Consider the following 13,597-nt stretch of genomic DNA (forward strand, 5'->3'; position numbering starts at 1 on the left):
TCCCATTTATATTTTGCTGATTTGGTATTTTGTCTATTTTTAGATCCAGATCGTAAGCGGAAAAGAACAAATAGTGGCACAAAATCTCTTACATCTCAACATGTGTAAGATAGTTGAAATAAAATATCAGTTTGAAGAGTTTGCCCTTGATAAAAAATCTAAAAATGTACTGTATCAAAATTTAAATTTAAAATAGGTACCGGTACTGTATTGAAGTAAGTCGTTTGCAAGTGTTCTTCAAAAGACATATCTTTTGATCTAAACCAGTTTAAATGATAATGATACATATTATATTTAAATTTTTTGTTTGCAATGTTCAGAACCGAGAACCTTCAATGCTATGGAGAGATTATTCTTCACTGCGTTGTTCACATCACAAAAGGAATCCGCAAATCTGGGAACACTATTGTACTCAAGTACATCTGTGCACTCCTCAACTCTGGCGGAGGAATCCTGCACATGAGAAACATTGATGCTCAGGTTTGTACAGACATTAAGAGATCTATAAGCTTCATTATTTAAAAAATGTGTCTAATTTTTAATTTTCAGTCCTTTAAACACTACACATGTATGATATAAATGAAATGTAAACTTGCTTTGTCATCTATAGTTCAACATTCCCCAGTGTTACCCCATATATACAGTATAATTCATTTAAATTTACAAGTCAATTGTTTAAGTAAATATTTAGTGATTCCCAACATCATTTTCACAGAAACAGAAGAAAAACTTGTCTGAGAGTTAAATACCCCACATACTAGTATACACCTTTGAAGGTGGTTGTTAAGAACAATTTAAGTAAAACTTGTTTTAAGTTAAAAAAAAACAACACAACTAAGGTTTGAATGAAGCATGCTTTAAGTGGTTAAAGCGAAACGAGGAAAGATGAAGCAGTATACATAGAGAAAAGGCTTTAAATGCGACATAATTTAATTGAGTTAGGGATTAAGTAAATCACATGTCAATATAAAACAAGTTTAAGGCAAAATGGAGATAATAGAAGTAGCGTTCAAGTGAAGCAGGGTTTTAATGAAGCATGGATAAAATTAGCCTTGTTCTGAGAAAAAATTAGCTAAATGCACATAAAGTGTCGTCCCAGATAAGCTTGTGCAGTCCATACATGCTAATCAGGATGACTCTCTTCACATGGACTTGATTTTCACTCAGAAAAGACTTCCTTTATGCAAAAAACTCACAGTGGTTCAAAGTGTTCCAATGAAGCCGTGTTTAACCCTTTGCGTGCTGGGAAATTTGTCGTATCAGAATAGCAAACAGTTTTGATCATGATGAGATGCCACGTTCTGTGGCGTCTCAGCTGGATCCAAGCTGTTTGCAATGGCCTTCAAAATTCGGTTCCGGCTAAGAGTAAATTGTCTTTGTGTCCTTAGAGAGGCCCAGTGTTGTCCAAGCACCTGGACATGTGGTGGAGTGGCATGGAGGTCAAGATGGCTGAGATCCTCTCTCGTGACGACATCTGCAACTACTTTGACCTTGTGGGTAACCATGACGACACTGACCTCTACCTGTTTGTCAAGACTGCAGAACACCTCTGCACCCTGAAATACCATTGTATACTTCCCACAGGTACTGAAATATCATTGTATACTTCCAACAGGTACTGTAATATCCTTGTATATTCCACACAGGTACTGAAAGATCCTTGTATATCCCACAGGTACTGAAATACCATTGTATACTCCCCACAGGTACTGAAATACCATTGTATATTCCCCACAGGTACTGAAATACCATTGTATACTCCCTACAGGTACTGAAATACTATTGTATATTCACCACAGGTACTAATATAGAACAAATGTATATTCCACACAGGTACTGAAATACCATTGTATACTCCCCACAGGTACTGAAATACCATTGTGTACTCCCCACAGGTACTGAAATATCCTTGTATATTCCCCACAATTGTATACACTGTAACTCCAATATAGTGCGGTCCGTTAAAACGCTGTGTCCAATATAACGCGGGGGGTGCTTGGATCCCGTTTTTTCTCCAACCTTCCATTTCTGATTCAAATCCATGTTATGCAACTACTTGTATTTTCAGAAAATTCAAAGAAGTCGGCGATCACAGCTTGATTGCTTTATCCGTTCGTTTAACTGATTTTAATCGATTAGAGGTTAAACGACACTCAACAGCTAATTGGTGTTAATCTGTTGTGTAATGTCAATAAAGGTGTGAAAACTCGCGAGTCTGTGTTTATTACATGTATTCCCTATCAGAGCGGTTTGATGCGCTTATTTCAATAAGGTAAGTGCAAGCGTAATAATTATCAAATTAAAGTTATTTAAAACGATTACCTGTTTATGTTTTATATTTATCGTTTATTGTATTTCATTGTATAAACTATGGCTGTGTAAGTGTGTTATCGTTTATTATATGCTATACGAGCTTGATACATAAAAAGATCTTTGTGTATGTTTAATGTTTCAGTACGTATACGAAAAGTAAATTAAAAAATCCTGACGATTTATTTACATGCTAACGCAGTGTAATTGTTAACAGAGATTCACTTAAATTTTTGCACGTTATCAGAAAGTCCACAGAAAGCACGCTTTTTACATGCTGCGTATGACGCAATAAAACATTACTTTGTACATGTATCGTATTGCATTCAATCTAAATTTAAATTCGCTCGTCCAATGAAAGCTGTGTCCCATAATGCACTGTACTATTTTTCTGAAAAATGGCGTAGGCATATGAATTTGTTTACGAAATTCGTAAACATATTTCTTGTAATAAATGTTTAACTTTTTTTTTCGTAAGTGATGTTGTAATTATTTTGGATTATCGGACAAATGTGCACATTAGAAAAGCGGTATATATACTGTTATCGTTCGATTTGATTTTATATGCATGAATTTGCGGATGACAACACAGCATGACAATATAAATAAATAAGCTCAAAACTTATAACGCTGTCCGTTTATAACGCTGTTGCGTGGCTTGGACCCCGTCATCCGCGTTATATTGGAGTTACAGTGTATTCCCCACAGGTACTGAAATACCATGGTATACTCCCAACAGGTACTGAAATACCATTGTATACTCCCCACAAGCACTATGGAGTCTGTAGTTGATGTCTGTGAAGGACTGTTATAAAATTTTTGGACACTTAAAATGATATTCCAAGAATTTAGATACGAAAAATATTTTAAAATTACAGTGTCCGAAAATTTAGCAAAAAAGTTAAGGAGTCCGAAAATGTATAATTATATTGAAATAAAAGCAATAAATCAATGTTCAAACATTTTCTTGTGATTAACTCTATTTTTTCTGCTTAAAAAATAAATACAACTTCACAGCTTTGCTCACTTTTGCCTGAAATGATATAGAACAAAGAAGAAAAAACAGAAAATATTCAGCTTCCTTAATATTATGAATTTTTTTCAAATGCTGTTGGGTGAGTCCATTATTTTCTACCGGTATACATGCTTTTTTACCCAATTACGCGAACGTAATGGTCTATTGCCATCAGGCATGCATCTGTCAGGTTTAAGACCTTAATCCGGTTGTTAAAATCTGTAACCATAGTGACACAAGATAACAGAGCCAAGGTCTTTAGAATAGCGCAGTAAAATATACTGTCTGAAATTAAAGAGACATTAATTATGGACAAAAACGCTTATGTCCGAAAATTAAGAGTCACAAAAAATGATTATTTTTGCTAAAAAAGAGGGTGTTGGAAAACTTAGTGTCCAAAAAACTTGAGTAATTACGGTACTCATATTTAATGAAATCTAAATCTCTAGTCTGGTTCCTTACTCTCTGACACTTAATTGGACTTAAAAATAAAAAAAAATCTTTAAATAAAATATAAAAAGCCTGTGTAGGTTGCCTTGGAACCAATGCAGTTTGTGTCACTGATTAATTAAACCAACATATAAGCATTTTAAGAACCATGCAGTTATTGAACATTCTTGACTTGGTTGTTGTCAATTAATAATAGTTTGGCCCAGATCAGTTTTCTTTTGAATTGTAAGGATTACTTTTGGGGTCATTTGGGTAAAGGTTGCTGTAATCTAAAAAACAAAGTGTTCCAGTATAAGTAAATAACTTTATTTACATTGACCAATTAAGATTAACTTAGGTTATAGAAAGCTTTGTATAAGGAGTTTTTTTAAAGACGTATGTTGGGATTGTATTTAGATGGTTGCGGGTAAAAGGTCTACAAGGTCTCTGCAAATATAAAAATAACATATGAGCCTTGTTCTGAGAAAATTGGGCAAAATGCATGTGCATAAAGTGTCGTTCCAGATTAGCCTGTGCAGTCCGCACTGGCAAATCAGGGACGGCACTTTCCGCTTTAATGGTATTTTTCGTTTAAAGGAAGTCCCTTTTTACCAAAAATCTAGTTTAAGCGGAAAGTGTCGTCCCTGATTAGCCTGTGCGGACTGCACAGGCTAATCTGGGATGACACTTAACGTACATGCATTAAACCCAGTTTTATCAGAACGCGGCTCATATGCTCAGTAACTTTCTATTGGACTGAAATTTTGTGTGCATGAAGCTTACATCCAGACCTTGCTTGGCAATACGCAAGTATATAAATTAGATAAACACCTAACTAAAATGTTGAATCCTAGTTTTGTGTTGTTGCATTATTTGTTGTTGCCTTCTTATATCTTGATAAATGATAACATGTTATGTATAAAGCCTTTGAGGACACAAAACAATCCATTCAAGGAAAGTTATAAGTAATAAAGGGCATTTGTTGGTTTCAATGTTAATATAATGCATTATTAAATGACTTGATCATATCAGACAAGGATCTTGTTTGTTTGCTATTCCGATTGACGGAAATTGAATTTCCGATACAGCATGAACCTTGCCAATAAATCTCAAAACTCAGCAAAACTCAGGCCAATACGACATTTGACCTTTCAAAATTTCTTTAAGCTGTGTCTTTATAATATTAATGCAGTAAAAATACACCATTACCTCATCCAATATTTTGGATGCTAAATATCTTATTTAATCTTAATACCTGTTGACTTTACTTTAAAAAAAACATATTACATTATCAACTACACAAAGTAAGATTTTATTGTTTTGGTGCTATGTATTGCAAGTGTGAAATAGGAGCAGCAAAAATCCGGATAACAAATGCCCAGAAAACACATAACGACATGTTTCCTTTAATTAAGCGTCTGTTTATGTTCTGCTGAGATAGAAATTTTTTGAAATTATTCTTTAACATTTAGATAAAATTGGATTTTTTGCACTTTTGTTTGGAAGTGGAATCAGTAAGTAAGCTGAGAAATTGATCTGCTAACTCACAGAGATCATATTTCTTTGAAAACAAAGGATTGAGCGGAAAACTTATAAAAGTGAAGGCTTTTGTAGCTTTTCATTTCATTTAGTTTTTAAGATGAAGTCTTATTTAATTGTTCGCTTTCCAAGAATGTTATGATCATATGCATAAGCTTGCGAGAAATTTAAGCTCCAAATTTAGGTGATTGTTTAAGGTTAATTGGAACTGAAATATGATGCAAAATATTATAATGTTATTTATAAAATTCTAATAAACATATTGCATGTACATTGCTATAGTGACAAAATGCATTGACTGAAAGGCTAGTGCTTAATATTAATTGGTGTTGTTAAACTATGCCACATGGCCGGCTTAACAAATAATTTGTTAGCTTATTGAGTGATTTACACATTAATTAAGCGATTGCTCATTATATTTCACCACTTAGCATTGTATGACTATTGGTGCAGACACAGCGACCCACAATGTGACGTACCAGTCCCTGATGCGACTTCTGGTTGAGCATGGTGATGCAGGTAGGCTGGAGGAGTTACCTCCCATACCAGACAGGTTCGTGCACGGCCGATCAGCTGAGGAGCTGAAGAAGGAGACCAAACAAATCCAGTTCAAGCAGCTTGCAACGACCTTCAACAGGTAAGCTAGGATACATTAAATAGCTTGCTATGACCCTCAACACTTGTGTGGTATTGTTTATACCCATCAATTTCTCAATACTTCAGTTGTTTTTTTTAAATACACAAAAAGCATAAAAACAGAAGCAACACCAATGAATTCATGAACATTTGCAAAATGGCATCCTGGCAATAGAGTAAAGTTTGTTTCATGGTAGTCTATTACAACAGTGCTTGTGTGCTAATAGATGCAATTTAACATATACTTCACTGGTTGGCAAAATTAAACCTTGTGACGCAAGCTTACATATCAACAGAGAGTATGATTGATGAGGTCGTAAGAAACCAGTATCAGGCTCAGAGATATAATGAGGAGCAGGCGGACAAAGCTGCTGTAAAATGAGTGATCATAGAAAATACAATTTTTCTATGATCAAGAGTGATCAAGATGAATAAAAATCAATATTCCACTGAATCCAACAAATTTTCTTTTAAGCTCACCTGATTGCTCAGGTGAGCTTTTCTGATCGGTCTATGTCCGTCGTATGTCCGTCCGTCCGTCGTCCACATTTGGTTTGTGAACACTCTAGAGGCCACATTTCTTGTGTGATCTTCATGAAACTTGGTCAGAAGATTTGTCATAATGATATCTCGATCGTGTTTGAAACTGGGTCATACTGGGTAAAAAACTAGGTCAAAAAAAAGAAAAACCTTGTAAACACTGTAGAAGTCATATTGCATGCCCAATCTTCATGTAACTTTGTCAAAATGTTTGTCTTAATGAATGAAAAGTTGGTTGAGTTCAAAAGTGGATTCGGTCCGTTGAAAAACATGGCTGCCAGTGGGCGGGGCAGTTTTCCTTATTTGGCTATAGAGAAACCTTGTAAACACTCTAGAGGCCACATTTCATGTCCGATCTTCATGAAACTTGGTCAGAAGATTTGTCCCAATGATACCTCGATCGAGTTTGAAGCTGGGTCAAAAACTAGGTCACTAGGTCAAAAAAAAAGAAAAACCTTGTAAACACTGTAGAAGTCACATTTCATGCCCCATCTTTATGTAACTATGTCAAAATGTTTGACTTAATGAAATGTTGGTTGAGTTCAAAAGTGGATCCGGTCCGTTGAAAAACATGGCCATCAGTGGGGGGGCAGTTTTCCTTATTTGGCTATAGAGAAACCTTGTATACACTAGAGGCCACATTTCATGTCTGATCTTCATGATACTTGGTCAGAAATTTTTTCCCAATCAAACCTCGATCGAGTTTGAAACTGGGTCATGCTGGGTCAAAAACTAGGTCAAAAAAAAAGAAAAACCTTGTAAACACTGTAGAAGTCACATTTCATGGCCAATCTTCATGTAAATTTGTCAAAATGTTTGTCTTTACAGGGGTGTGATTTTTTCCGCGGATCCGCGGATTTCCGCGGATCGGGTTGTCCCGGAGGTCACTTCTGAGATTCGAGTAAATTCGTTTTAAAAAATGTGGCCCGAAATATCAGCGGCCTGTGAAATCTCTCCGCATTTTACACTGGTAGATTCTGCCAAAGCATTTTTAAAACGAGCGATATAATTGGCTGTCGTTTCCCAATCTTCCAATTAAAGCGTTTTCTTAAAATGCGCTCAGCTGATTTGTTTGCAAATGCCGCCGTTGTGAAAAGAAAATTAAGATTGTTGAAATGACAAATAGCAATCGAATAAACGACTTACATCACCTAGTCTCGATAGGAATAATGAAATGTGTTTGTCAACAAAAAAGACTACGTTTTAGATACAAACAACACATATTTTGTTCAGAAATGTGCCCACTGAATTTGTGTCACGGAAACCAGTGTTTGCAAATTGGAGTTTAGTCTACTCGCGAAGTAAAACAATTTAGAAGAGTATCGTTCGAACATGGAAATAGACAATCATGATTTGATTTATATGTCTGTGGATCTGTGTAAAATCAGATTCATATGCATATTCTGCTTTATTATGTTTGTCACGCTGTTCAGTTAACTGAAATAGCGTTGAACTGAGTGAAGATGTGAAATGCAAGATATTGAAAGGTAAACAAATTAAATATATTAATTTAACTCAGTTAATACACCATTAACACAAGAAGAACACTCAAGTGTGTTTGTTTATGTTTAGTCCATTAACTGTAATTGGATACATTTGAAAATTGCTGCTATTGATCACAATAAATACTTAACTGTTTACTTCGCATCCTTAGTATGTTAAATGTGACGTTTAATAGGCTTTTATAAAGAAATATTGTTATGAAGTTCAAGAAGTTGTTTATTTTAATGTCTGTTTTCAGGTTTGTCATTGCGTTATGCGCACCATTAGCATAGTCAAAATCAGTCGTCAGAATTTTCCTCCCCTCGGACTTTACCTCAATCACACCCCTGCTTTATGATATGTTGGTTGAGTTCAAAAGTGGTTCCGGTCCGTTGAAAAACATGGCAGCCAGTGGGCGGGGCTGTTTTCCTAAATTGGCTATAGAGAAACCTTGTAAACACTCTAGAGGCCACATTTCTTGTCCGATCTTCATGAAACTTGGTCAGAAGATTTGTCCATATGATACCTCGATCGAGTTCGAAACTGGGTTATTCTGGGTCAAAAGCTAGGTCACTAGGTCAAAAAAAACAAAAAAACCTTGTAAACACTGTAGAAGTCACATTTCATGCCCAATCTTCATGTAACTTTGTCAAAATGTTTGTCTTAATGATATGTTGGTTGAGTGCAAAAGTGGTTCTGGTCCGTTGAAAAACATGGCCGCCAGTGGGCGGGGCAGTTTTCCTTATTTAGCTATAGAGAAACCTTGTATACACTCTACAGGCAACATTTCTTGTCCGATCTTCATGAAACTTGGTCAGAAGATTTGTCCCAATGATACCTCGATTGAGTTTGAAACTTGGTAATCTGGGTCAAAAACTAGGTCACTAGGTCAAAAAACCTTGTAAACACTGTAGAAGTCACATTGCATGCCCAATCTTCATGTAACTTTGTCAAAATGTTTGTCTTAATGATATGTTGGTTGAGTTAAAAAAAGGTGAGCGAACTAGGGCCATCTTGGCCCTCTTGTTATTTTATGGGTTTTTTCACCGTTAATTTGCATTGTAAAAGGGTTTAACTGGAGAATTTTGCAAGAATAATGACGTCATTTCATAAAAAAATATCTTTAATTTTCACTGTTATTTTTCACTGTTTGAAATAGCAAAAGTAAATAATTGCAAGTAACTTTCAAAACCTTCCATGCATTACCCTCCATCTCACATAGCAAACATATATAATTAGTTATGAAAGTTTTTCATACAAATTCCTTTTACAGACAGAGCGGTAGGAGTAACTTACCAGAGAGAGTCTGTGGCCTCATGATCAAGTATGTGTCAGCCTTCGCCAACCATGAGGGCGGCCATATCTACTTCGGCATTGCAGACACCAGAGCATCAGTTTTTGGAGAGGAAATGTCACTAACTGACCAGAGACATTTGGGTAAGGGCATCATTTAACTTTTGGTTCATTTGACAAAATTAAAAAACATGGTTTCAGATTCACAAATTTTTGTTGTAGTTATGATATTTGTGAGGAAACAGTAATACTGAACATTTACCATGCTCTAAAATATCCAATATATGCATCATTTGACAATTTAAAAACCTGAAAATTATAAAGCTTTGCAATGCGAAACAATTGAATATTTTCGAGAGTTCTGTTGACTTGTTGTTGTTACATTTTGTGATAATACGAGGATTGCATATATAAAGAATGAAATACATTACTCATTGTATGAGCACAGATGGTCGAGTGGTCTAAGCGATAGAATTTTACTCCAGGGGTCAGTGGTTTGAGCCCAGTTGAGGGTTACTTTTTTTTCTTTCTTTAATTTTATTCTTGTTTTTTGCTGGGGATTTGTAGGTCAAATGTTTACATTTATCAATATAAAGCATTTAATGACAAACTTCAATACATGCCAAAATCTGTGAAAACACCCCTTTAACAGACGTTATGGTTGAAGTATCAAACTTGTACTGACATTTTAATATGTTTTGTTTGATCAGTGATTTTTGTTAGATAAAAATTAAGCTTAAAGTGAAATTTGGTTATACGTCCTGTATGTTTTAAAATTTGTTGCATTTATAAAAATTTTAATGGTACCTAACACTTTACCACTTAGAAATGTATTTTGACTCATGTGTAGTCCCTTAGAAAGTTACATTGAATTAAATACCTTTCTTACTAGATTCAAGTTTTAAAGGTTTCATTTCCAACACTAAAATACTGATGAGCAGCAAACACTTAAACTTTACTGTTTTGGTTTTATGCTGTTTGCACATAGCCATTTTCACTTTGCCTCTGAGTGGGAAAGGTTTAAATAGTGTTTAACATGAATGGAAAACTAATGAATTTTTTAAACTCTAATTTGTCAGATGTATAATAAGAAATCTATTTATTTGCTATACAAAGAGAATTAACTTCGCTATTTAGTATGAGTTGAAAAACAAAGTACTTTGTTCTGCAAGAATGTTTATTGAATGGTCACTTTTTAATTTGAAGAACAACTGATTGCTACCAAAATGCGAGACATGATTTGGGTGGACACAGGTGTTGTGCCGCAGAGAGGAGTACACTGGGATATACGGTTTTACCCAGTTGAAAATGTACCCAAACAGGTATGTGCATCTGTATTTCAATTCATGGTTGTTGTGTCTTTAACTATTAATGTGTTATTATTTAAAATAAAGAATTGTTTTGTTATATTTTGTGAACTTGAAAATTGAATTGTTATGCTTTATGTAATTTTATGAATAGAACAATTCATTTGTTGTCAAATTCAGTATTCATTCAGTACAGCGTTTTGTTTTCATTTAATTTATCAATTCTGTTTAGCACTTCAGTAACAGGCTCCTATTTTAGCACATTATAAATAAATCAACTTTTAACAGAATATTCAATTGTTAATTTTTAATCAATTTGTTTGTGTATATACAAATTTTTGTTGAGTCTGCTTTCATAAAGCTTGATAAATCTTTCTTAGTGGTTGAGTGTCAGTCCGAACTGGTCTAGACTTTAACTTTATTTTTATCTTAAGATTTTATTTTTTTTATCTTGAAAATTTAAATTAACTTGCCACTACTGCCTGTGTCTTGACATCAAAAATCAAGGTCACACTCATTTTTAGTAATTCAAATATTACCGTAAGTGCGTCATTCATGGAGGTGCGCTATACATGGGAAAATTCGGTAATCACATTCTTGACAAGTGGCTCTACATGTTACTGACATGCCTCTAGTTTTTGTTATGCTCCCCCAAAATTATTTTCGGGGGAGCATATAGTTTTAGCTTAGTCTGTCCGTCCGTCCATCCGTCCGTCCGTGCACCATATTTGTCCGGGCTATTTCTCAGCAACTAATGACCGGAATTCAATGAAACTTTATGGGAAGCTTCACTACCAAGAGATGTGCATATCATCAGCGGGTTCTGGTCGGATGATTTTTCACAGAGTTATGGCCCTTTGAAATTTTCCATTAACTGTACATATAGTGCAATTCTTGTCCGGGCTATTTCTCAGCAACTAATGACCAGAATTCAATGAAACTTTATGGGAAGCTTCACTACCAAGAGGAGATGTGCATATTATCAGCGGGTTCTGGTCGGATGATTTTTCACAGAGTTATGGCCCTTTGAAGTTTTCCATTAACTGTACATATAGTGCAATTCTTGTCCGGGCTATTTCTCAGCAACTAATGACTGGAATTCAATGAAACTTTATGGTAAGCTTCACTACCAAGAGGAGATGACTGATGTGCATATTATCAGCGGGTTCTGGTCGGATGATTTTTCAGAGTTATGGCCCTTTGAAATTTTCTATAAAAAATTCTTGTCCCCCCAACTACTGTTCCCTCAAGACGTTTACTTTTATCTGAATATATAATGCAATAAGGTGACCAAAAAAAACGTTGGGGAGCATCACCTGTCTCAGACGGTTTCTTGTTGAGAGAGTTATGGCCCTTTAAAATTTTTAAGTTGCTAAACCATCCATTGTATTATTTTGTCCAAAGTTATGCCCCTCAAGACGTTTCCTTTTATCTGAATATATAGTGCAATATTTTGACAAAAAACCTCTGGGGAGCATCACCCGTATCCGACGGTTTCTTGTTTTTTTCAATTTTGAAAAGACTATCCATGTTTTTTATATGATATGAAAAGCATTATTAGTAATGATGATTCTTTGCTCTAGTTCCTTCTGCTGTACATTACATGTGTGTGACTACATAAACATATAATAATTCTTGTCAGTCAGTGAGTTAAATAAATTTCTATATCGGTAGTTACTCATAGTGCTTAAGAAGAACATACCTTGGGCATAGACTATACAGTTTTAACGTTGGCCTGAAAATCATATGATACTGATATATTGAGAAAGCTTAACCTTCATTAAAACAACTGGTTTCTTCCTGTTTCAAGGTGTAATGACTGGTTTCTGTTTTTTCCATAGCTCTAAATTTATTTCTGCCTGTTTCAAGGCTCCAAGACTGGATTCTGCCCGTTTCATAGATCTTAGACTTACTATTGCTTGTCTGAGGGCTCAAAGACTTGTTTCTGTCTGTTTCAGAGCTCTATGACTGGTTTCTGTCTGTTTCAGAGCTCTATGACTGGTTTCTGCTTGTTTCAGAGCTCTATAACTAGTTTCTGTCATTTTTTTCAGAGCTTTATGACTGGTTTCTGTCTGTTTCAGAGCTCTATGACTGGTTTCTGCTTGTTTCAGAGCTCTATGACTGGTTTCTGTCTGCTTTTTCAGAGCTTTATGACTGGTTTCTGTCTGTTTCAGAGCTCTATGACTGGTTTCTGCTTGTTTCAGAGCTCTATGACTGGTTTCTGTCTGTTTCAGAGCTCTATGACTGGTTTCTGCTTGTTTCAGAGCTCTATGACTAGTTTATGTTTGTTTTTTCAGAGTTTTATGACTGGTTTATGTCTATTTCAGGGCTCTATGACTGGTTTCTACTTGTTTCAGAGCTCTATGACTGGTTTCTGTCTGTTTCAAAGCTCTATGACTGGTGTCTGCTTGTTTCAGAGCTCTATGACTGGTGTCTGCTTGTTTCAGAGCTCTATGACTGGTGTCTGCTTGTTTCAGAGCTCTATGACTGGTGTCTGATTTTTACAGAGCTCTTTGACTGGCGTCTGCTTGTATCAGATCTCTTTAACTGGTGTCTGCTTGTTTCAGAGCTTTATGACTGGTATCTGCTTGTTTCAGAGCTTTATGACTGGTGTCTGCTTGTTTCAGAGCTCTATGACTAGTGTCTGCTTTTTTCAGAGCTCTATGACTGGTGTCTGCTTGTTTCAGAGCTGTATGACTTTTTTCTGCTTGTTTCAGAGATCTATGATTGGTGTCTGCTTGTTTCAGAGCTCTATGACTGGTTTCTGCTTGTTTCATGGCTTTATGACTGCTTTCTGCTCTCTCAGGTCTCAAAGACTAGTTTCTGTCAGTTTCAGAGCTGCACAAGTGGTTTCTGCCTGTTTCAGAGCTCTATGACTGGTTTCTACTTGTTTCAGGGCTCTATGACTGGTGTCTACTTGTTTCAGAGCTCTATGACTGGTTTCTGCCTGTGTCAGAGCTCTATGACTGGTGTCTATTTGTTTCAGGGCTCTATGATTGGTTTCTGTCTGTTTCAGGGCTCTACGATTAGTTTCTGTCTTTTAAAG

The 13,597-nt window shown here is 35.5% G+C and overlaps 1 protein-coding gene across 2 annotated transcripts in view; it reads left to right on the plus strand.

The window, feature by feature from the left end:
• Positions 1-13,597, plus strand: part of LOC127859350 (schlafen family member 13-like) — a 58,547-nt gene that overhangs the window by 1,000 nt on the left and 43,950 nt on the right. For both annotated transcript variants that reach the window (XM_052396695.1, XM_052396696.1), the window contains exons 2-7: positions 44-104; positions 321-480; positions 1,389-1,584; positions 5,747-5,930; positions 9,225-9,388; positions 10,451-10,566. In XM_052396695.1, the coding sequence (XP_052252655.1) occupies positions 44-104; positions 321-480; positions 1,389-1,584; positions 5,747-5,930; positions 9,225-9,388; positions 10,451-10,566 (881 nt within the window). The remainder of the gene's footprint in view (positions 1-43; positions 105-320; positions 481-1,388; positions 1,585-5,746; positions 5,931-9,224; positions 9,389-10,450; positions 10,567-13,597) is intronic.

The sequence above is a fragment of the Dreissena polymorpha genome, chromosome 15, assembly GCF_020536995.1.
Source record: "Dreissena polymorpha isolate Duluth1 chromosome 15, UMN_Dpol_1.0, whole genome shotgun sequence".
NCBI classification, from domain to species: Eukaryota; Metazoa; Mollusca; class Bivalvia; order Myida; family Dreissenidae; genus Dreissena; species Dreissena polymorpha.